General features: G+C 53.5%; 3 protein-coding genes across 23 annotated transcripts; 1 reads left to right on the top strand and 2 right to left on the bottom strand.

Moving 5' to 3' along the window:
* Positions 1-451: 451 nt before the first annotated feature.
* Positions 452-4,277, bottom strand: Krtcap2 (keratinocyte associated protein 2). 5 transcript variants are annotated; one of them, XM_030252748.1, is made up of 6 exons: positions 4,246-4,277; positions 3,666-3,807; positions 3,249-3,403; positions 3,053-3,116; positions 1,041-1,107; positions 458-610 (listed from the first exon to the last, which is right to left on the bottom strand). In XM_030252748.1, exons 2-6 carry the CDS (start codon positions 3,667-3,669, stop codon positions 490-492), a joined length of 411 nt encoding a protein of 136 aa, XP_030108608.1. In that variant the 5' UTR covers positions 3,670-3,807; positions 4,246-4,277; the 3' UTR covers positions 458-489. The 5 variants fall into 5 exon arrangements, with proteins under 5 accessions (NP_079603.1, NP_001297554.1, XP_030108608.1 ...); NM_025327.3 differs by lacking the exon at positions 4,246-4,277 and having other exon boundaries at positions 452-610; positions 3,666-3,743; NM_001310625.1 differs by lacking the exon at positions 4,246-4,277 and having other exon boundaries at positions 452-610; positions 3,588-3,708.
* Trim46 (tripartite motif-containing 46) lies at positions 3,823-16,012 on the top strand. Of its 17 annotated transcripts, none has more exons than XR_003954347.1 (11): positions 3,833-4,110; positions 5,770-6,031; positions 6,254-6,597; positions 7,663-7,806; positions 7,919-8,014; positions 10,657-10,910; positions 11,162-11,283; positions 11,478-11,515; positions 12,262-12,564; positions 13,581-13,878; positions 14,889-16,004. XR_003954347.1 is itself a non-coding variant. In XM_006501615.3 (10 exons), exons 2-10 carry the CDS (start codon positions 5,776-5,778, stop codon positions 15,280-15,282), a joined length of 2,211 nt encoding a protein of 736 aa, XP_006501678.1. In that variant the 5' UTR covers positions 3,823-4,110; positions 5,770-5,775; the 3' UTR covers positions 15,283-16,012. The 17 variants fall into 17 exon arrangements, 9 of the variants coding, with proteins under 9 accessions (XP_006501678.1, XP_030108518.1, NP_898858.1 ...); XR_003954344.1 differs by lacking the exon at positions 13,581-13,878 and adding an exon at positions 4,199-5,061 and having other exon boundaries at positions 3,896-4,110; positions 14,889-16,012; XR_001783703.2 differs by lacking the exon at positions 3,833-4,110 and adding an exon at positions 4,287-4,466.
* A 787-nt stretch (positions 16,013-16,799) lies between these two features.
* On the bottom strand, positions 16,800-21,125 carry Muc1 (mucin 1, transmembrane). Its single transcript, NM_013605.2, has 7 exons — positions 21,004-21,125; positions 18,967-20,270; positions 18,816-18,868; positions 18,547-18,680; positions 18,297-18,418; positions 18,066-18,215; positions 16,800-17,157 (listed from the first exon to the last, which is right to left on the bottom strand). The coding sequence occupies exons 1-7, from the start codon at positions 21,059-21,061 to the stop codon at positions 17,083-17,085; spliced, it is 1,896 nt and encodes a 631-aa protein (NP_038633.1). The 5' UTR covers positions 21,062-21,125; the 3' UTR covers positions 16,800-17,082.
* Between the last annotated feature and the right edge of the window lie 1,015 nt (positions 21,126-22,140).

Raw genomic sequence — 22,140 nt, 5'->3', positions numbered from 1 at the left:
GCACAAAGCAGGGTCTGGGGCCACAGCCTCATTTCCATCAAGACTTGGCTGAGGCTGTGGGCTGGCTGCTCTTTGATCTAACCTGAAGAGACTTATGGATTTCTTAATATCTTGAAGACAAGATAAATGGGGGAGGGAAACAAGGTTGCCAGAGTGAAGAAGCAAGGGTCGGTGACCAACCCAGGGTCCTTACACGCACGCAATGTGCACCACCCCAACATATGTGCACATACCCCCCCCACACACACACACACACGCACACCAGTTAGGTTCTGAAAGGCAGGCCCTCCTGTATTATCTACTGTTTAACCTCTCTCCCCATAGGTTAAGACCCCGATCATTTTTGCGTTCTTCTCCCACAATGACTCTCTTGTCAGTGGAGGGCAAGGATGCTGCAGCACCTGCCCAGCTTGGGCACTGGCAGATGAGGTCAACTGTCACAGTTCACAGACACAGCTACAAAGACACAACTTTATTACTCATTCACAGTTAGTTTCTCTTCTTGCCCTTGCCAGTGATTTTGGCCGGTGTGAGAACTGGAGCTGTTGCCTGGTACAGAGTGGACGATATCTTGTTGATGTAGTACAGACCAACCATGGAGAAGATGAAGCTAGGGGGTGAAAATAAGTCATTAAACCAATAGGCATGTTGCTACTAGGGCAGACACCAGCGTCAGGTAAAGAATTCAGATTTAGGCCTGGGAAACTAAGGACAAAAAAAAGGGGTGGGGGTGGGGAGATGGCTCAGGGGTTAAGAGCACTGACTGCTCTTCCATAGGTCCCGAGTTCAAATCCCAGCAACCACATGGTGGCTCACAACCATCCGTAATGAGATCTGATGCCCTCTTCTGGTGTGTCTGAAGACAGCTACAGTGTAGTTACATATAATAAATAAAAAAAGCTTTGAAAAAAATAATGGGGGGGAGGGGACAGAGGAGGTGGCATATGGTGGGAAGGGAAGGGACTATTAACACCATAGGAAGATCTGGTCCCACAAGACATGGTGTTGTTGCACCGCTTGCCCAGCTGTCAGATACGTACCAAGTGGTGACACAAACTCGGTGGATGAGGCCGGAGGCAAAGAGCGCCAACAGCAAGCAGAGGAGAACTGGGGAGACAGGAAGAGGGTCAATCAGAAGGCGGTCAAAAGAGCAACGGAAAAGTAGGAGCAGTCTAGAACCCTGTGAGGAACCTGCTTGAAAACGTACGTCCTGCCTGGCATGGGGATATACACCTTTAACCCCAGCACTAGAGGCAGAGTCAGAGAGATCTCTGTGAGCTGGAGGTCAGCTTCCTCTACAGAGGGAGTTCCAGGACAGCCAGGGCTACACAGAGAAATCCTGACTAGAAAAACAACACAAACAAAATAGGTATGCCTTAATAAAAGCAGGGATTTCAAATGCCTTGTGCCTGAACACTTGTTCAGGACACCAAGGGAAGATATGAATGGCGTTTTGTTTGACTAGCTTGGCTCCACGTTTCATTTAACTTCCTGGTCCCCCAACCCCCGAACATACACAGAAGAAAGCGAAAACGCAGTGGTATATGCCTACACAGCAAGCCAGTCCGGAGGATAAGGCAGGAAGCATCACGTAAGCCCAGGAATCCAAGGGAGGGACAGCCTGGGCTACACAGTGGGAAGGCCAGCCTGGGCAACATAGTGAGATCCCGCCTCAAAAGTAAATCAATAAATAAAATGTTCTAGAAGGGCGGAAAGCAGGCGTGTTCCCATGACTTAGGAAAGAGGATTATGGCTTCTCTAAGAGGACAGGATACGGATGAGAGGGTGGAAGGGGCTAAGAGGTCCACTTGTCCAGCTGGAGCCAGAAAGGAAGGCAAAGAAGAGGATTTTTTTCTTCTCACTTCAAGACAGGTTTCACTGTGTAGCTCTGGCTGTCCTGGAACTTGCTCTGTAGATCGCGCTAGCCCTGAACTCACAGAGACCTGCCTCCCTCTGCCTCTAGTGCTAGGATTAAGAGCCTGTGCCATCACTGTCTGGCTGAAAGACAAGGTTTTTGCCTTCCAACAATTTCTTTCAGCATATAAGAAACACATGGGACAGAGTGGAAGAGACAGAAGCTCTGGGCATTGCTGGGCGGAAGCTCTGGAAACCTCCAACAGGGCCGTGAAGACAGCAACAATGGCGGGCTTCGGGGTTTCTGGGTGAGTCTTTCACGGGGCCACAACTGCTTGCTTTTCCCAGCATGTGGCTTTCCAAGTGGCTCGGTCCTGATGCCGACTTTGTTTTATGAGCCCTATTCTCCATCAGATCTCTATATGAACCATCTAACAAGAATTATCACACACAAAAACTGATCTATCAGGGCTGGAGATGTGCCTCCATTGGGAGAGAGATTGCCTAGCATGTTCAAGGACCTGGGCTTAATCGCCAGCACCTCATAAACTACATGAGGTAGTGCTAATCTCAGGACCTGGGAAGTGGAGGCAGGAAGATCAGCAAGTCAAGGGTTTAGTCATTCACAGCCACACAGGAAGTTCAAGGCCAGTGTGGGCTACAGAAGGGAGGAGAAGAAAGGAAGAGAGAAACAAGCGGATGCAGAGAAAGAGAGTGAGCTCTAGCGGTTATTCTCTATTCTCCTTCTGTCAGGGGTCCTGCTATTGGTAACATCCCAGTGAACACAGACTTCACAATCTCCTCCAGCAGCAGTCAATAGTGCGGGCTCAGTTCCACATCAGAATCCCTCAGTGGGCTTGGTTTTGCTTTCTTCTCTCACAGGGACAAAGAACACCTTCTCCTGGATGCCTATCAGACATCAGCCCAGGCTTGACTGTTCACTTGAAACCTGTCCTGAGAGCAGACCAGGTTGGCCTTTTTCTTTCTTTTCCTCTCCCTCCCCTCCCCTCCCCTCCCCCCTTTTTGTGCTTCTCTTCCAGCTCCAATAAAATGCTTAATCTGAAAGCATCTTCTGTCTTCAAGATTGTGTTAAGCAAATGTATTTCTCCTTTATCATCTAAGCACAGGGAAATTCGGCATCATGTTTGGGAGAGGTTTAAAAAAAAAAGAGTCCAGTTAACTATTGAGTTTCACTTACTCTCAGGGAAGATTTTTGCTTGGAAGCCTTTACCAAAGACCAGATTCTCCAGATTATTGAAGGCCTGGGTGATGTAATTAAGGAGAAACTCACGCAACAAGATAGGAAGTAGAGGGACTGCAAAGCCCTTGCCACCCACTCCCGCCCATGTTCTGTTCATACACCCCCGCCTCCCCTTCCAGCGCGAGGAAGATACAGTCAGGGAGAAGACGAAAAGGCCGGAGCCCAGCAGGCCCCCCTGAATGGTGAGCCACTCGGTGGAGGCCAGCTGGCGGCTGTAGATCTGCATGCCAGCGAAGAGCAGCAGGGACAGGAGGGAGGACAGCGCCAAGGAGGTCCCGGTACCGACTACTATAAATGAGAAAAAGAGTCAGGCTAAGATTCAGGCAGATTCACTCCGGAGCTTGGCTCACCAACCACTTCCAAGTGACCCAGCCCCCACCCCACAGCGACCTCCAGGAACCACCCGGCCCTGCACACCCAAGTTCCCGCCTGTCCGGAGGAAATGCTAGTTCCCAGGACACGTCAGCTTTACCGAGGCTACGGAGAAAAGAGGACCACCCCAACGCCCACTCCCGCTAGAGCAGCCCGGGCATCCCGCCGGTGCGGTTACCCATCACGCCCCGTCCGTGGTCCAATCCGTGTCCCTGGAGAAAGAGGGGAGCCAAAGCCGGCGCGGTTGTCTGTACGCAGGCGTCGGGGCCAACGTGGACTTGCTTTACTTCTTCCTCTACGCGCCTTGGGTGCAGCGCCCTCTTGTGGCAAGGAGGAAATAATGCTTCTAAGAGCATTCTAGGCCACCGCCCTGCTTGGTCTCCAGCCTTCTGTAGCCAAGGCATCTGCTGTCTCTCTGGACAAGCTGCACTCATCTTTCAGTCATGATCCCATGGCCTAGAGTCACCTGTGCCTTCATTGCTATTCATGTCATCTCCCGTACAACTTCCTCAGACCTCCCTGACCCACTATAATTGCCTCAACAACTCCCGAAGATATGTGCCACCCAAGATGTAGCACCGTCCACCTGGAGTTGTTCTTCTGAAACGAGCTTCGTGCTTTATGTGAGTAGTATGACCAGGAATCGATGCAAGCTTCTAATAGGAGGAATGGTTCCTACCTCAAATACCCTCCATGTTACCCACCCCCTAGACCGCCTTTGGAGAACCACGTGGGAAGAACTATTTCCCACCCCCTACCTCGACGGACGCAGTTCGAAGCTAGTCCCTGGAGCATGCGCAGTGACATCTCACCCTCCCCACCCCTCCCTTCACCCCACCCGGCTCCTGCATTAAGCCCCGGGTTCGCAGCAGCAGCCAGGATCGGGCACCCGGGGGCGGGCGGGCACAGTAGGGCCATGGCTGAGGGTGAGGATATGCAGACCTTCACTTCCATCATGGATGCACTAGTCCGCATCAGTGTGAGTTAAGGTGGGGTCAAGGGGAAGGGAGGGGATGTAAAGGGTCGGGGCAAGCCAGACCCTTGAACAGGTGGGGGTCCAGGAAGAATATGGATTATAGAGAAGGGATTAGTTAAGACAGAAATGACTGGGAGGGCGGAGACGCAAGTGTGGAGGGATCCTGGGGACAGCCGAGTGGTGAGACTCCCGTTTGCTGGGGTGTAGGCAGCGAGAAGCTGCCCGGACCCAGCGGGTAGGCTTGGGGTAGCTGCCAGGCGTGCACCAGGGCTATGAGAAGGGGCATGTGTGAGCTTGGATGTTTTCCAAGAAACTGAGGACAGGTGTGGCGGGGGGTGGGGTGGGGTGATGAAAAAACCGCTCCTGGGTGCAGTTCCCAATTTGGACCCCTCCCGACCACCCCCCCTACCGCCCCCAACCCCCCCCCCCGCTAGCTGCCGTGCAGCCTCCCGTTGCCATGGTAACCCGTGCCCGTCTCTCCCAGAGGCGGTGCCAACCCTGCTCCCCCCCACCACTTCCTTCCCCCTCCCTCCCTCTCCCTCCCTCCTTTGTGTCAGCTGCGCCCCTGACCGGGATGGCTGCGAAGAGAGGGACCAAGGTGAGGTGTGGGGGTGGGGAATAGCCAGAAGACCCCTCACCAAAAGGGGGAGGGATACTTCCGGTGGGGAGGGGGCAGGTAGGCGGGGCGCTCCTTCCTCCCCCACCCTAGATTGAGCAAAGGGTTGAAACAGGCCGAATTTCTCCACCAGACTGGGTCTGATAGCTCTAGTATAGAAGGCAAAGAGAGATGGGTTGATTTGGGGAGACTGGAAGAAATAGAATTGAAGAATGGAGGATGGGTGCTGGGGCGCCGGCCAGTGCCCAGCCGGTTCAGAGAGCTAGCGCACCCTGGCCGCGGGGAGCAGTCATGCGTCTAAGGGTTGCTAGAGAAAGGGGCGGGGGACAACACCCAGCTGTAGAATGGGTGGTGCCCTTGAAATAAATGCTATTAATCCAGAGATGGAGGGATGGAGACAGGTGAGGCGGGAGGACTGCCTGCCAGCACTGCTGCAGCGGGAGTGATGGGGGTGGGGCGCGATGGTGGGGGAGGCCAGAGCTCCAACTGTACCTTCTTGGTGGACCTTAAGCTCCCCAAGAGGGGCGCTGAAGCAGGAGACAGAGAGCTGGGGAGGTGTGTGAACCAACGAAGGCGGGTACTGGGCCAAAGCAGTAGGTAGCTTGTGCTGCCCTTCCTGGCAGCCAAGGGACCGGGCTGAGATTTGCCCAAGTGTCCTAGCTCTCACACAACCTCCTGGTCCCTCCACAGACAAGCATGAAGAACATGGAGAAGGAACTGCTGTGCCCAGTGTGCCAAGAGATGTACAAGCAGCCACTAGTGCTGCCTTGTACCCACAACGTGTGCCAGGCCTGTGCCCGGGAGGTTTTGGGCCAGCAGGGGTACATAGGCCATGGTGGGGATCCGAGTTCGGAGCCCACTTCTCCTGCTTCCACCCCTTCTACCCGCAGCCCCCGCCTCTCTCGGAGAACTCTCCCCAAGCCAGATCGCTTGGACCGGCTCCTTAAGTCAGGTGGGGCTGGGGCCTGTGGGATGGGGTGGGGATGTAGAAAGATGGAAGAGGGTCAGGGGCATCTGTCTGTCATTCTGGGGTGGAGCTTCTTACTGCTTGTCTGAAATTCTAATGAGAGCTGATCTCTGGCGCAATGAAATTAATTCCACGTTTTAATTGATCAGATGTCACCCACCCCAGCCAGCTGTAATTCTCACCTGTGCCTCCTGGGTCCATCTACAGGCTTTGGGACATACCCTGGGCGGAAGCGTGGTGCCTTGCACCCCCAGACGATCCTATTCCCGTGCCCAGCCTGCCAAGGCGATGTGGAGCTGGGGGAGAGGGGCCTTTCCGGGCTTTTCCGAAACCTGACCCTAGAGCGAGTGGTGGAGAGGTACCGCCAGAGTGTGAGTGTGGGAGGAGCCATCCTGTGCCAGTTGTGCAAGCCCCCACCACTAGAGGCCACCAAGGGCTGCACAGAGTGTCGAGCTACCTTCTGTAACGAATGCTTCAAGCTCTTCCACCCCTGGGGCACTCAGAAGGCGCAGCATGAGCCCACGCTACCCACTCTTTCATTCCGCCCCAAGGTGAGCCAGTTCTTGCGGGGGTCTGAAGTGGGAGGGGCTACAGTGGTGCTGAACCAGAGGTTGGAGATGACTGGCATGTGGGGTTCTAAAGAGGGCTAGGTAAGGTTTTGTGTGTGTGTGTGTGTGTGTGTGTGCGCGTGCGCGTGCGCGTGCACGTGTGAGACAGGGTCTTAGAGCTGGAGAGAGGCAGCTCTCTGATTAAGAGCTCTTCCAGAGAATCACATTTGTTTCCCTGTAATTGCAGCTCCAGGGGTACATCACCTCTGGCCTCTTCTGTCTCCTGCACTTACATGCACATTTCTACACATAGACACATACACATAATTCAAAATAAAATATTAAGAAAAAAAAACAGGACAGTGCTTTGCCATATAGCCCAGGCTAGCCTTGAACTCATGGAAATCCCATTTTCTCGGTTTCCTGAGCACTAGAATTACGGACACGCACCGTCAGATCGGGCTGTCTATCAGTCCGTGTCTCTAACATCCACTAAACAGAAGATTCAACATCTATGGGACTCTCATCTCACCAGCTGCATAGAGATGAGAGAATCTACTCTGCTGTAACTATACCTGCAGGACTGTTGATAGGATCACAGGAGATGTTCGTTATCTGGCTAAGCATGGTGGCGCATGCCTGAGCCCCCAACACTTGGAAGGGTAAATAAAGAGACTTGGAGGTTAAAGGCCAGCCTGGGTACACAGGAAAACTCTGCCTCAGAAAAGTTGTTTATTAACAAAAAAAAAAAAAAAAGTTGTTTCTATGCAGGATGCTTTTCTAGGAATTGGGCGCAATGGTGAACAAAGGTGAACTCTATCACCATTGTTATACTATGAACTTAGGAAGTAAATGAAGGAGCAGTGCTAGGCCATGGCCTGGTCAGCTCACAAATGCTTTAATGCCTAGTGTTCACCATTGGGTGGCGCTAGGGAGCACAATAACTGGTTCGCTATTTCCACTTCCTTCTCATCTGACTGCTGGAGATGACCGGCAAGCAATTGCTGGTAGATCAGCATCCTTACACACACAAGTGGCTGACTGTTTCATTATTTTTTGCATCCCTAGGGTCTGATGTGTCCAGACCACAAGGAAGAGGTGACCCACTACTGTAAGACATGTCAACGACTGGTGTGCCAACTCTGCAGAGTACGGCGTACCCACAGTGGGCACAAGATCACACCAGTGCTCAGTGCCTACCAGGCCCTCAAGGTAAAGACCCCTTACCTCCTCAGCCCTAGCGCCAACGCACACCACCACACACCTCCTACTGACTTGCTTCTTGCAGAGCCAGGATGATGCCCACCTCTTTCTTTGCCCTTAGGATAAGCTAACAAAGAGCCTGGCATACATCTTGGGAAACCAGGACACTGTGCAGACCCAGATTTGTGAGCTGGAAGAGACCATCAGGCACACTGAGGTGAGGAAGGGCATGGACGTGCGCCTTCAGTCCCTCGTGGGTGGCCATGTCCCATTGTCTTACTGCCAGTTCAGAGCCCACAGGAGGAGGGTGTGTGTTGGTGGAGGCTCTGGTTAAACTTCATTGGCAAGAACACCAGTACTCTGGGTTGGGCTGGAGCTGGGGCTGCAGGGAGCGTAGGAGGGCAATAGCTGGGGGCTAAGGAGCTCAAATATACTTAGATTCAACATGAGCACAACCATGAAGCTAGGGGTGGGGAACAAGCACCTTCTGTTGGGTTGTCTGAATTAGCGGGCAGTGCAATGGATGGTGGTGATGGCACAGTCACCAGTGTGCTGCAGCTAGTGGTCCACACGTGGACATTAGTGCAGTCGTGGCGTGGCCTTTCTTATTTGAGTGAGATATAAAAAGATTAAGACTATGAAAGAGCTAGGGTAAAATATGAGCAGTTAGTGTAATGGTGATTTCAAGTTGCAGTTGCTGGACAAACTGTAGGCTCAGAAAGGGCAGTTACTGCATTTTCTGACATGTATCCAGATAGGCGGGTATTTTGGAAAAGGCCCTCCTTCACACACTGAGGCCCCAGCACAGTCTTGTTTGACGGATCCTGGAAACTAGGGCTGCGATGTATTCAAATGACCAGCTATTTAAAGGAGCTCTTAACGTCCACTAGTTTTTAGCCTTTCCCTGTTTGTCTCTTAGCAACATGGTTAGGATCGACTACTCCAGCCCGTAAATCCACGTATCCCATCATTTCTTCACAAATACAGTGCCCTGGAATGGACGGGGCCTGTGGTGGGGCAGTGTGCATCTCCATCATGGGGGGGGGGGGGAGCACATGAGGGCTGGAGAGACGAGTCAGTGGCTAAGAGCACCTACTGCCTTTGCAGAGGACCCAGGGTCAGTTCCAGCAACTACAAGGCAGCTCATGATCACCTGGAATCTACTCCAGGGGCTCTGATACCATCCTCTGGGCTTCACACACACACACAATCTCATATACACATACACACACACAAATGAAATAGATATTTTAAAGTAAAAAAATATGTTGAAAGAGTAGGCATACCTTTTGCTGCATTAGTACATGGTCAAGGCCCAAAGTCCCCACAACAATAAAACACAAAAATGGCTGGCAAAATTAAATAAAAAAAAAAGTTAAAAACGTAACTGCAGTGGTTTGGTGAGATGGCTCAGTGATTAAGAACACTGGCCGCTCTTACACAGGTCCTGAGTTCAATTCCCAGCAACCACATAGTGGCTCAAAACCACCCATAAAGGGATCTGTTGCCCTCTTCTGGCATGCAGTCAGGGTGCTACTAAATTTATAAATAAATACTTAAAATGCAACTGTATTGTTTTAGAATAACTCCTCGGGTGTTATGCATGTGTGTGTGTGTGTCTGTGAGTGCACCCCACGCGGAGGGGTGGCCCATGGAGTCCCAAGGTACTGATCTCCTGGACCTGTCATTACAGGTCACTCGGCTACCTTTGATAGATGCTAAGAAGTGAGCTCAGCCCTTGCTCGGTGCTTACTTGCTCTTCTCACTGAGCTATCTCTCCGGCACCTGAATTATTCTTTTAAAAATTAAATTAATAAGGGGTGGAGAGTTGGCTCAGTGGTTAAGAGGACTGGCTGCTCTTCCAGAGAACCTGGGTTCGATTCCAAGCACCCACATGGCAGCTCACAACTATCTGTAACTCCCGCTTCAGGGTTTCTGACACAGACATACATTCAGGCATAACACCAACGCACAAAAAAATATATATTTTAAAAATTATAAAAACGAATTAATTGAACTTTTAAGTGGGTCACCGTGTCTTATGCTGTGACCCCAAGACTGGATAAATTGAAGCAGGGGGATCTCTCTTCAGTACACAGTGAGTTCAAGGTCAGCCTGGGGTACATGAAACCCTGTCTCTTATAGAGATCCCCAAATAAAGGCTGGAAAGATAGATCAGTGGGGTAGGAGCACTGGCTGCTTTTCCAGAAGACCCAGCGTCAACTCCCAGCACCCGCATGGTGGCTCACAAACATTCGTAGTTCCAGGTTATCTGATACCCTCTTCTAGCCTCCACAGATAGCAGGCACACACTTGGTCCTCAGACACACATACAGGCAAAACCCCTATGCACATACAAATACTTTTTAAAAGATCCCAGCCGGGCAGTGGTGGCGCACACCTTTAACCCCAGCATTTAGGAGGCAGAAGCAGGCAGATTTCTGAGTTCAAGGCCAACCTGGTCTACAGAGTGAGTTCCAGGACATCCAGGACTACACAGAGAAACCCTGTCTCGAAAAAAAGAAAAAAAGATCTTAAGTAGGTATAAAATTAACAGGACTCTTGCATTTTTGTCCTATATTCATTTTGGCTTCCTATATCAAGCCAAAAATCTAGGAAATAGAAGGGGCTTGCTTCCCTTTAGCCTACAGTTACAATGTGAGCATTCAGAAAGTTAGTACAAATGGTCAGGAGGTGACCATATCTGTGGTATAGGTGCTTTGCCAGTCATGATCCTGGCCCCATAGAGGGATAGATGAAATGAACAAAATTCCCCAGGATAGTATGGTGTGGTGTCTTGGGGGCGGGTGCAAGTGCTGGTGTAAGTCTCTTATTCATTGGGTGTTCTTCCTTGGACAGGTGAGTGGTCAGCAAGCAAAAGAGGAGGTGTCCCAGCTGGTTCGGGGACTAGGGGCTGTGCTGGAAGAGAAGCGGGCCTCACTGCTTCAGGCCATTGAAGAATGCCAGCAAGAGCGCTTATCCCGGCTCAGCGCCCAGATCCATGAACACCAGAGCCTGCTGGATGGCTCGGGTCTGGTGGGTTATGCGCAGGAAGTCCTTAAGGAAACAGACCAGCCTTGTTTTGTACAAGCAGCCAAACAGCTGCATAACAGGTACTGAGGGGCATGGCACAAGGGAAGGGTGCAGGCTCCAGGGAGGTGGGCACCGTGGGTGTCACTAACAGTAGCTAGAATACACGGGTGGAGAGCTGTTGCCTCGAGGGGTTTCATTTGGCCAGCCTGATGCTAGTTTCTCAAGAGTGAGGGAGCTCTGATGCAGTGGCTCTAGGGATAGGTAGGGTAGGATGCCAGGGAGGGGTTGCTGCCCACCTGACAATACCTGACCCTTGCCTACCCCGCTCTAGGATTGCCCGAGCCACTGAGGCCCTCCAGACATTCCGGCCAGCTGCCAGCTCCTCCTTCCGCCACTGCCAGCTGGATGTGGGGCGTGAGATGAAGCTGTTGACCGAGCTTAGCTTCCTGAGAGGTAAGGAGCTAGCCAGGCCCGTGTCCAACCAGAGCCTTCTTCCCTTTCCCCCCTGCAGCGGACCCGGGGGGCAGCGCCCACCAGGGACCTCCTGGCCTCCTGCCTGGCCTGGCCAGCCACTCCCACCCAGCCAACCCCGCCACACCCACACCATCCTACCGCGCTCAGCGCTGCTTCTCCCTCTCTCTTTGTAGGCTGTGGCCACCGCGGACTCTGCTCCGGAGCACCCCAGGCAAGTCAGCAGCCCTGTCCTGGGGGCCCTGCCACCCGCTGGGCCCCTCCCTATTCCTCTCCCTGTGCTCCCACACAGCCTGGCCACCCACATACTGCTTCCTTCTCTCCTAATGTACCCTGAATTCTTGGTCCTTCCACCTTCCTTCCTTAGACTGTTGCATAACCCTGGTCCTTCTGACCTTTCGTTATCTTGACCCTTGTCCTCTGAACTCCCATTCTCTTCCTCTTGATGACCTTCATGCACCGCTCGCTCGGCGAGCAAGCTCGCTCCCCTCTGCTGCTTTCTTGTTTTCCGTCTTGCTGACCCTGTTACCTCCCTCCCAATCCTTCTACCTCCCTTCCCGCTCAGGGCTCTCTTGCCTGGGTTCCAGTGGCCTTTGCCTGCCTCATTCTGGGGCTCCTTCTTACCTCAAAGAGTCTCAGCCATGAGGGTCCTCAGAACTCATTTGGTCTCATGCTGTCATTTGACTGAAGAGAAAACTGAGATCCAGAGAGGGAAAGTGGCTCACTTCAGGCCAAATTAGGGTAGTGGCAAACTAGGACCAGAGTTCGGGCTCTGCCCCTGTCCGGTGCTCGCCCACTTCTTTCTCCTATGGGCCCTGCCTTGCCCACCCAGTGCCTAGAAAGTTCCTTTCCCCAGCTCCCTCACCTACACTCACCCCCCCGGCTCCCGCTGCTTCCTCTTTCCTGCCTGAACCACTCTCCGTGCCAGGTCCTGATTGACCCCATTGTCTCTTCCAACAGTGCCCGAGGCGCCCGTCATAGACACCCAACGCACCTTTGCCTATGATCAAATCTTCCTGTGCTGGCGGCTGCCCCCTCACTCACCACCTGCCTGGCATTACACCGTTGAGTTCCGGCGCACAGATGTCCCCGCCCAGCCAGGCCCTACACGCTGGCAGCGCCGGGAAGAGGTGAGGGGCACCAGCGCCCTTCTTGAGAACCCCGACACGGGCTCTGTGTACGTGCTGCGTGTCCGTGGCTGCAACAAGGCTGGCTACGGAGAGTACAGTGAAGATGTGCACCTGCACACACCCCCAGCCCCTGGTGAGTACACAGACAAGAGGCTTCATGTGGTGGACAGAGATGTTCACGCAGAGGGTATGGGATGGCCCAGGTACTCAGCTCAATCCCAATGGGCACCGGAAGAGCAGTGCAATACAATTTAATTTATATAATTTGTACAATTTAATGTGTGAGTTGTACTCACTTCCTCTAGAGCTAGACTGCCCAGGTTCTAAGCCCACCTTTGCCCCTTGACAACTTTGTCTTGAGCCACATTTTTCTCCTTCTTTGAACTTCAGAGTCCTCTTCTACAGAAATAACAATAATATTTAATAGAGTGGTTTGGTAATGACACCATTATTAAATGGTACATATAAAGACCTAGCTTCTAGCCAGGCATGGTGGCACACACCTTTAATCCCAGCACTCGGGAGGCAGAGTCAGGCGGATTTCTGAGTTCGAGGCCAGCATGGTCTACAGAGTGAGTTCCAGGACAGCCAGGGCTACACAGAGAAACTCTGTCTCGAAAAACCAAAAAGAAAAAAAAAAGACCAAGCTTCTGCCTAGCTTCTGACTTATAGCAAGGGCTCAGTCAATGTTAGGGAGTGGCTTGTCAAGTGTGTTCAGCACTCGGGTGAAAGGGCTGGGTTGAGGGGTCAGGTATGGGCACCGGAGTGTGGGCTGAAAGGTCAGCGGCGTTAGGAATGGGACCAGGTGGAGCAGGACCATAGTGGAGATGGCCCACAGGCAAATCATGGAGAATGGGTTGCAGAAACATTGAGTTAGCTAGAGAAGGGACACTGCTTTCTCTGCCCACCGGTCCACTTTGGCTATTCCTGGCTTCCCGTGTCTGTTTGGGATGCCTCTCTCTTCCCTATGTCTCTATTTCAGTTTCCCACGCCTTATTCCCCTGGGCCCCTGCCAGCTCCTGGTGACTGAATTCCTTGACAATTTGTTCCCTGTGCCCAAAATTCCCAGTGTTTGTGCTGACACCCCACAGTCCCCAGTACCAGTCTGTCCCTGAAGTCCTTCCTTCTGTCTCAACTTCCTGCTTCCAGTCCTGCACTTCTTCCTTGATGGCCGCTGGGGTGCGAGCCGAGAGCGGCTAGCCATCAGCAAGGACCAGCGAGCGGTGCGGAGTATCCCAGGGCTTCCCTTGCTGCTGGCTGCTGAGCGGCTGCTCACGGGCTGCCACCTGAGTGTGGACGTGGTCTTGGGTGATGTGGCTGTGACCCAGGGCCGCAGCTACTGGGCCTGTGCGGTAGACCCTGCCTCCTACTTGGTCAAGGTGGGCGTCGGGCTGGAGAGCAAACTTCAGGAAAGCTTCCAGGGTGCCCCGGATGTGATCAGCCCCAGGTCAGGCCCTTCTGCAAGAGGGGGTGGGGGAAATGAAGCCCTGGGAAAGAAGCTGGGGTTGGTGAGGGTGGTGACGGGGCTCCAGACTTTCGTAGGTGGGACTGGGGCTGGGTAAGAGCAAGGAGCATGGAAGCCAGCCCGAGAGGCTTGTGGACGGAAGAGATGTGGGCTCAGCAGAAGGGACTTTGAGGTTTTCAGAGTGTATGGTTGGAAAAGGGGTTGAGTATATATTAAGGCAGAGCTGTTACCTCTTCCTTCCATCTGTCGCTTGGGTCCAGTACAGCACCTGTCTAAGATCCCATGTCCCAAGATTCCCATGAAAAGTTTCCTCCCTGAGACCTCCTTCACCTGCCTTGCTCAACATCTCCATGTTCTTCCTTTAAACAAATCTCCACAGCCGTCCTTGCCTCTCCGTGTCTCATTAACATCTCCTCCACATTTCAGTCCTGAACCTTCTCTCCCGAGCTCTCTTATCACCCAGCATCCCATTTCCTCAAGATGTCTCCTCCCCAACACAGATTCCCTTTGGAATTCTGTCGGCCGCACTCCTGTATCCCGCTAACATCCTGATGCCAAAGCATCCCCATCTCTTTCCCGATCTCATCAACTTCCGACAACCTTACTCTGCTCCTGCCCTCACCCCACCGCCTCTTAATCGAGGTGACCTCATCCTTCCAACACCCCTGGCTGCCAAAGCCGTGTCCCTAACCTGGTTTCCCTAGCACCACGATTCTCAGCACCTTCTATCCTGACAAGACCCACATTTCTCCAGTGTGCTGTAGCAACAGCCCGTCTCTTCCTCCCCACCACACCTTTCCCACGCACTCACCTTTCCTACACAGACAAAAGCCCGGAGCCTTACAGTGTAACCCCCTCAACATGTATTCACCTTAATACCTGCAACCGCCTGTCCCCCAACATCCTTCCAACATCCCACCCGGCTCCCTGACCCCACCCCACTCCCTTCCTCTGCCTCCCAGCATCTTTCTTCTGGATTCCCCCTCCTACAGATACGACCCGGACAGTGGGCACGACAGCGGTGCCGAGGACGCTGCCGTGGAGGCGTTACCACCCTTTGCTTTCCTGACCATCGGCATGGGCAAGATCCTGCTGGGTTCCGGAGCGAGTTCCAATGCAGGGCTGACAGGGAGGGATGGCCCCACCGCCAGCTGCACAGTGCCCCTGCCACCCCGCCTAGGTATCTGTTTGGACTACGAGCGGGGGCGGGTCTCCTTCCTGGATGCCGTGTCCTTCCGTGGGCTGCTCGAGTGCCCCCTGGACTGCTCAGGGCCTGTGTGCCCTGCCTTCTGCTTCATTGGGGGTGGCGCTGTTCAGCTGCAGGAGCCCGTGGGCACCAAGCCTGAGAGGAAAGTCACCATTGGGGGCTTTGCCAAACTGGACTGAGCCGTTCAGGCCCCCTCTCAGACCTGAGTTCTGCTCCCCAAGTCTCTGGCATCGAGTTTGTTTTCCCAACAGCTTCTCTCCCAGACTTTCCCTAACCATGTGGCCCTGCCCCATACCTTGCCAGCGGTGTCTTCCCAGGGCTTCCCTTGACTAAGGGACTTTCCTCTGCTTCTCTCTGGATGTCCTTCATTCTCTGTGTTACCTGTTGGCCTAGGCCGCAGGCTCATCATGTCTCTGACCCAGGCCCCGCCCTTGGCATCATAACCAAGGCATAGAAAGCCCTGTTCCGTCCCTGGCCTGTGCTCCTGAGCCTTACTGGGAGGGAGGGCACCTGGAACACTGGATATGACTAACAACTCTGCCCTTGCCTTGCCAAGCCCCCCTACCCCACTAATGCTGACTGCAGCCTTGGCAGCCAGGCTTTGAGCCTCCCAGTGAGACAGAGGAGAACCTATCCTGTTTTATTTGGGTCCCTATACCCTCCAGCTGCATGTCCCTTCTGTCCCTCTTCTCCTCTTGCATGCTTTACCTATCCAGCACCCATGCCAACGTGCCAAGTCTCCCTTGGGAACTCAGTTAAGGCTGGTGTCCCCATTGGGTTGGGCCAAGCTAGGCCTCTGGTGCCTGCTACTGCCTCCGTACAGTGGGCATTGCTAGGCCTGTGCTGAGCAACAGCTGTAATTTTCATGGTTTATAAACAATAAACTGTGACACCAGGCACATTTCTGTTTTCCTGGAGTGAGACCATTCCTGGTAATTTCTGGTCTGACCCATCGACACCCAAGGGTAGGGGGTCCTACTACACCTAAGCCCAGACTCCAACCGACTCTCACCGCCAGGGGCCGCAGCACCGACTGCTAGCCTAGAACTTTACCTTGGGTGTCTGGACCACAGACATGAACCCTGAGGGGATGTAACTGAGGGTGTGGCATGGTGTCGACCTAAAGGGGTCAGGGAACTAGAACCACTTCCTCATTCCGAGGGTGCCAGAGAGCCCACCCAGAGGCAGTGGCGGGTGGGGTGGCTGAGGGCCAGGGCCCGGTGCCAACAGCACCCGGATCTGTCCCAGCCCTGGCTTATCACTGCTGTGTTGACTCTGCTACTGTTATCTGTGGTCCAAGGATTTGCTTCACACCTGGACAGTTAAGAATAGAGCTGCGTTAAGGGCACTGTGCCAGTCGGAGAGGGGCAAGGGCTGGCCTCGGGAGAGAGTCATGGGCACGAGCTGAGGCCAGGTCTGGGGCAGGCCCACTGGAGCCAGCCTAAGTTTCATTTCCTCCTTCCTGCAGGGCCGCCAGGCACAGGAGAGAGGCAATTCCTCAGTTCTTTCTCAGGCCACCTCTGTGTCCCTGTGTCACCTCTTCCCCATATCCCTGTTTTCGAATGAGGCCAGCCTTCCACCCCTCTGTGGCTCCTTGCCTTCGGGAGTCCTCCCCGAAAGGCCGCTTCCAGGCCCTTCATAGCTGAGTCCTGGCCGCTCTGACCCAAGAGTTGCAGATGAAAAACCACAGCTGGCATAACTAACAGGAGGCCATCTTTTATTCAGCTATGTTTGGGTTCCCATCCCTGTCTCCAGTTTTCCAGGCCAGTCCTTCTGAGAGCCACCACTAACTGCCCCAGTGTCCCCCAGGGCAGGGCTGGGCTTCACCAGGCTTACGTAGTTGAGGCGCTTGACAAAGGGCATGAACAGCCTACCAGAAGTCCTGGCTCACCAGCCCAGATCAGAGTGCAGGGGTCTGGCAGTGACCACTGAGGGAGCAGACCGCCAAAGCTGCCCCAAGTGGGTGGGGTGACTTGCTCCTACAAGTTGGCAGAAGTGGTCACCACAGCTGGGTTGGTATAAGAGAGACTGCTACTGCCATTACCTGCCGAAACCTGAGTGAAGGGGAAATAATTTCAGGGAAAAAGAATCTTCCAGGTAAAACCCCGATGGCACCTGGGGCCAAGGGGCCTGGCAAGCTCTCAAGGGGTTAATTCGGAGTGTGCACCTGCTGGCCCCAGAGCTGCCAGGTGACTGTAAACACACAACTCCACTGCCCCCTCCCCCCCCACACTCCCCTCCGCTTGGCTGTAGATCCCTAGCCCTCTTGTAGGCCCCACCTATCTTTCTCTCCTTTTAGTTTTTGATCCTCTGGCCCAAAGGGCTGTGTGTGTGTGTGTGTGTGTGTGTGTGTGTGTGTGTGTGTGTTTGTGTGTGTGTGTGTGTATCTGGAGGAGGAGGAAAGTGGGGCGAGAAAAGGACGTGCTTGTCTCCTTCCCCACCCACTGGCCTTTCGGTCTCAGGTGGCCACAGTAATTATTTACGAGACTCAACAGGGAAAGGCCTGAGGGAGGGAAGAGAGAGGTACCCTTGCTTTCCTAAAACTCCCTCAGCACACTCATCTAGCAAGAGGAAACTTCTCTTCCATCAGAGCCCTCCCACCCTACCCCAGCCCCATGTATCTACTCCCAGACCCCTAGGAGGTCAGCGGGAAATGCAGTGGGCGGGGCTCCCAGGGGCACAGGATCTCCTAGCCTCACCTCTGGGCATCCTAATGAGTACAGAATGGTACAGGTAGACGGCGAGGCTTTTTGGGGAAGACTGGTAGTGCAGACACTTTTTTCTGTCATCTCCCAAGGTCTGACCCCCTCCCCCCGCCCCCAGAACTCGACCTCCATTCCCAACCTTGCCAGGCTCCAACTGCTCACCTATCTGGGCTTCCTTGGGTTTTTCCCAAGTTCCCCTTCAGAAGGCCCCACCCTGCCCAGGTCGATGGCCCAAGCTTCTTCGGGATACACTTTACCTCCTCATAGGGGCTACGCTTGGTACTGCCAGGGGGCACGTAGCGTCCGTGAGTGTGGTAGGTAGGGTATTCACTCATAGGATGGTAGGTGTCCTGGGTTGGAAAGATGTCCAGCTGCCCATAGCTCTTTCGGCGGCACTGGCACACTGCCTAGGGAGACAGGAGATTGGATTGGCCAGTGGGGTTCCATTTACCAAGGGCACACCGCGCCGCAGAAGGCTTGAGACTTACCAGGGCAAGGAAATAGACGATAGCCAAAGCAACCAAAATACAGACCAGCACCAGCAGGGCAATGCCCCAGCCTGGTACCCCCGGCCGGGACTGGGCAGAGGGAGGGAACTGCATCTCATTCACTAGAAGGGAAAGCGGTGGTCAGGGAAGTCCCCAAGGGAGGTGGATTTCCCACTCCTGGCGCCAGAAGTAAACAGGTGGTAAAGCCCCATAGTATGGTGCCAGGCTGCAGCTGGGGCTATCACCTCACCTTTGACTTCTGAAATAGTCAGATTATAGTCATCTGCCTCCTTCTTATGCTGTATAAGCTGTGACTTCACGTCAGAGGCACTAAAAGTACCCTCCCGGAAAACCACAGTCGATTCTACCACCACGGAGCCTGACCTGGTCACAGGAAATAGGGAGCTCAGATAGACTGAGCTTATAGCTCAGCACTCCTCTCCCCACCCCACCCCCATCCCGACACCACAAAGTCACGAGACTGACCATTCCTCCCCCAAGTCAAATCCAGAACTGTACCTGAACTTGATGCTAGAGATCCCCAGAAAATCTCCGTTAAAAATCTGCAGAAACTGGGAGAAGAGGAGAAGACTCAGGAGTGATGTGAAAGCCATGCAGTCCTGAAGAGCTACGTCAGGGGACACATGGCAGAGGCTAGGCTGATACCCACCAATCCAGAAATGTTCCTCTTCAGTTCTTGGTAGTAGTTGGAGCTGGGGTCTTCCAGAGAAGAATTAAATGGGTGGTTTTGAATGTAAAAAGACAAGAAGAAGAAGGAGACCCCAACAGACAACTGGGGTGAACTGTTACTGGAGAAGGTAGAAAATGGTACTGTGCTATAGTAAGAGCTGCTGGCAATAGTGCTGTGGCTGGAGGTGGTGGCCATGGTAGGAGAAACAGGGTATTGACTTGGCACTGAAGGCTGAGTGCCATTGCTGACTGGAGTTGTAGCTATTGCAGAGGTATTATAGACTAGACTGGTAGCTGAGCCCAACACAGAACTGGTAGGTAGCACCGAGGAGCCATTGTGGTCTGGAATGATAGCTGAGCCTGACGTCACTTTGGTAGTAGAGAATGGCATGCTACTGTAAACTGGAGTGGTGGCCAAGACTGATTCAGAGCTGTTAGTTGTAGTTGAGGTACCACTGTGGTCTGGACTGGTGGCTGAGCCCAGTGCAGAGCTGGTAGTTGTGACTGAGGTGCCATTGTGGTCTGGAGTGCTAGCTAAGTCTGATGTAGTCTTGATGTTTTGGATGGAGGCACTACTGTGGACTGGAGAACTGGTGGAGTCCCTTAGAGGGCTGGTGGCTGGAGAAGAGGTGCCACCGTGGGCTACTGGAGAGCTGGCGGAGTCTTCTGAAAGGCTAGTGGCTGGGGAAGAGGTGTCATCATGGGCTACTGGAGAGCTGGTGGAGTCCACTGGAGCTGTGGTGGCTGGGGAGGAGGTGCCACTGAGGACTGCAGTACTGGTAGAGTCTTCGGGAGCTCTGGTGGCTGGAGAAGAGGTGCTACTATGGTCTGGAGAGCTGGTGGAGTCCCCTGGAGGGCTGGTGGCTGGGGACGAGGTACCACCGTGGACTACTGGAGAGCTGGTGGAATCCACTGGAGCTGTGGTGGCCGGAGCTGAAGAGGTGCCACTGTGGACTACTGGAGAGCTGTTGGAGTCTTTTGAAAGGCTAGTGGCTGGGGAAGAGGTGTCACCATGGGCTACTGGAGAGCTGGCGGAGTTCACTGGAGCTGTGGTGGCTGGGGAGGAGGTGCCACTGAGGACTGCAGTACTGGTAGAGTCTTCAGGAGCTCTGGTGGCTGGAGAAGAGGTGCTACTCTGGACTGGAGAGCTGGTGGAGTCCCCTGGAGGTCTGGTGGCTGGGTCTGAGTTGCTGCTGTGGACTGGAGTGGTAGTCGATGCTAAGGAACTGCTGGTGTCCTGAGATGAGGTGACACTGTTTTCCTCACTTGGAAGGGCAAGAAAACCTGAACCAGAGTGGAAGATTAGGGGTAAACTGTTTTTATGCTCACAGCAGCGCAGCACTAATCAACAGAGTTGGACACTGGGTCGCTTTGGATAACATGTGTGATGTTTTAGTTCCGGCTAGAGCCAAAGTTGAAGAAAAAAAAAACAAAACAACAACAACAACAAAAAAAAAACCTACTGGGTTGATGAATAAAAATCAGAGCAAGAAGAAAAATATAAACTCTGAAAACAAAGTAACCGGGGAAGGAAGGGGGATCATGTTAGCATCAGGTAGCCCCTGGTTTGCCTTCATCCTGACAGCCTCCCTCCCTAAGCAGAGGTCTCACCTCTGCTTCTGGCTCATTTATTCCTCTACTTGAGACAAGTATTCATACTGTAGCCTAAGCTGGCCTTGAACTCTCTGTGAACCTGAGCGTCCAGGGTGTGGGAACTATAGACTGGAACCACTGCACACGGCCCCATTCTTCCACTCCGGAGCTACTTCTCCTGACACAGCCTCTCTTCTCTACTCCCCACAAAGAGTATTATTTGCCTACTATAGTGCCCACTCTCCTGAGGGGTCACCTCTTCTCAGCCTCCTTCCTTAGCCTCTTTTCCCCCCTGGCACATACTGGGCCATACCTGTATGGATGGCCATTTATGACTCTCATAATCTACCAGTAAGCAAACTCCACAGAAAGACTGGGAGTCCCACCTGAACAGCGCAGCCCCTCCCCACCTTGCGCCTCTCACCTTTTAGACTTGCTAGAAGTAGCAGCAGGAAGAAAGGAGCCCGAATGCCCGGGGTCATGGTGGTGGTGAACAGGCGGGAAGGGGCTAGAAAACAAACTCAAGGCTGGCGCTCCGTGTGTGAGGTGGAACAGGGCTGGTGCCTGCTGCTTTATACCAGTCCCCCTCCCGCCCTAGGCACAGTCAGAGCAGGTGACAGGTAACAAAACTCCGCCCCCTCCCCTATTCTTTTCCTCCTCCTCCCCCCCAGTCATTCCTGTGTAGGGTACTTGGGCTCCAATCACTCAACCTTATGACAACCTGTTTTTTCTCCATCTGGCCTCCCACTTTTACCAACCGCTCCTTGACTACCCCAGGTGTGTATGTGGAGGAAACCTGGGGCCCCCTGGCTCTGGTTTTAGTCCCAGAGTGACCGCCAAGAAGAGGAAAGGAAACACAGAAAGGCCCTGGACAGCAAGACATGGGAAGTCCATCCCTAGGTCCCCCGATCCCTTTTCCTATTCTCTCTGCGGGTCCTTGAACACCACTTCTCACAAGTTGAGAGGACATAAGGGGGCTGGATAATAGTGGACAGGTCGCTAGTTTTAGTCTCCCTCCCCGAACCCCCCCCCCCCCCGCCACTTCCCGGAACAGCCCCGCCCTTCTAGCCGTTCCCGGTACTCTGAAAACCACAATCCCCGCCCCTGCCAGACTTTCCAGTAGCCTGGGTCTCTCTTTGGCTTTCTCCCGAGAAAGGCGGTGGGGGAAATTTCCACTTAAAAAGGACTAAACTTGGGCTCCACTGAAGCCTAAGGTCCTTCCTACCCAACCCTCCACCTTGAGTGGCAGGTTGACCGGCCCTTCTATCCGGAAACGCCTGCCCTCTAGTGGTCACCGCGAGCGTCGCGCGGCGTACTCGCACCAGCCGATAGTTTGGCAGCACAGCCCAAGTTGAGACAGATTAACTTAAGGAAGTTAATTGTGCCTTGGCGAAAAGAATCAATGCCTCGGACAGATAGGAAAGAATGCACACTGTAGGGGAGAAGCAAGGGTCATTAATTGGGCTACTAGACTTCTGGGGATGGTGTTTGCGGGTAGGGTAAAAGTGGTTGGAGCCCCAAGGTATCTGGAAGGGGGGGCATCAAGTTGTGTGATGACATT

The sequence above is a fragment of the Mus musculus genome, chromosome 3, assembly GCF_000001635.26.
Source record: "Mus musculus strain C57BL/6J chromosome 3, GRCm38.p6 C57BL/6J".
Classification (NCBI taxonomy): Eukaryota; Metazoa; Chordata; class Mammalia; order Rodentia; family Muridae; genus Mus; species Mus musculus.
This window is presented reverse-complemented; position numbering and strand designations above follow the sequence as displayed.

Coding starts and splice junctions, on each gene's coding strand:
- Krtcap2 (XM_006501870.4), bottom strand. CDS start 3,921: ATGAGTGCAGCTTGTCCAGAGAGACAGCAGATGCCTTGGCTACAGAAG. Junction 3,117..3,248: donor TTTTCGTCTTCTCCCTGACT/GTATCTTCCTCG, acceptor TACATCACCCAG/GCCTTCAATAATCTGGAGAA. Junction 1,108..3,052: donor AGCAAAAATCTTCCCTGAGA/GTAAGTGAAACT, acceptor CTGTCTCCCCAG/TTCTCCTCTGCTTGCTGTTG.
- Trim46 (XM_006501613.3), top strand. CDS start 4,921: ATGGTAACCCGTGCCCGTCTCTCCCAGAGGCGGTGCCAACCCTGCTCC. Junction 5,062..5,769: donor CTGCGAAGAGAGGGACCAAG/GTGAGGTGTGGG, acceptor GTCCCTCCACAG/ACAAGCATGAAGAACATGGA. Junction 8,015..10,656: donor AGACCATCAGGCACACTGAG/GTGAGGAAGGGC, acceptor TTCCTTGGACAG/GTGAGTGGTCAGCAAGCAAA.
- Muc1 (NM_013605.2), bottom strand. CDS start 21,061: ATGACCCCGGGCATTCGGGCTCCTTTCTTCCTGCTGCTACTTCTAGCA. Junction 20,271..21,003: donor ACTTCTAGCAAGTCTAAAAG/GTGAGAGGCGCA, acceptor ACTCTGGTTCAG/GTTTTCTTGCCCTTCCAAGT. Junction 18,419..18,546: donor GACTATTTCAGAAGTCAAAG/GTGAGGTGATAG, acceptor TTTCCCTTCTAG/TGAATGAGATGCAGTTCCCT.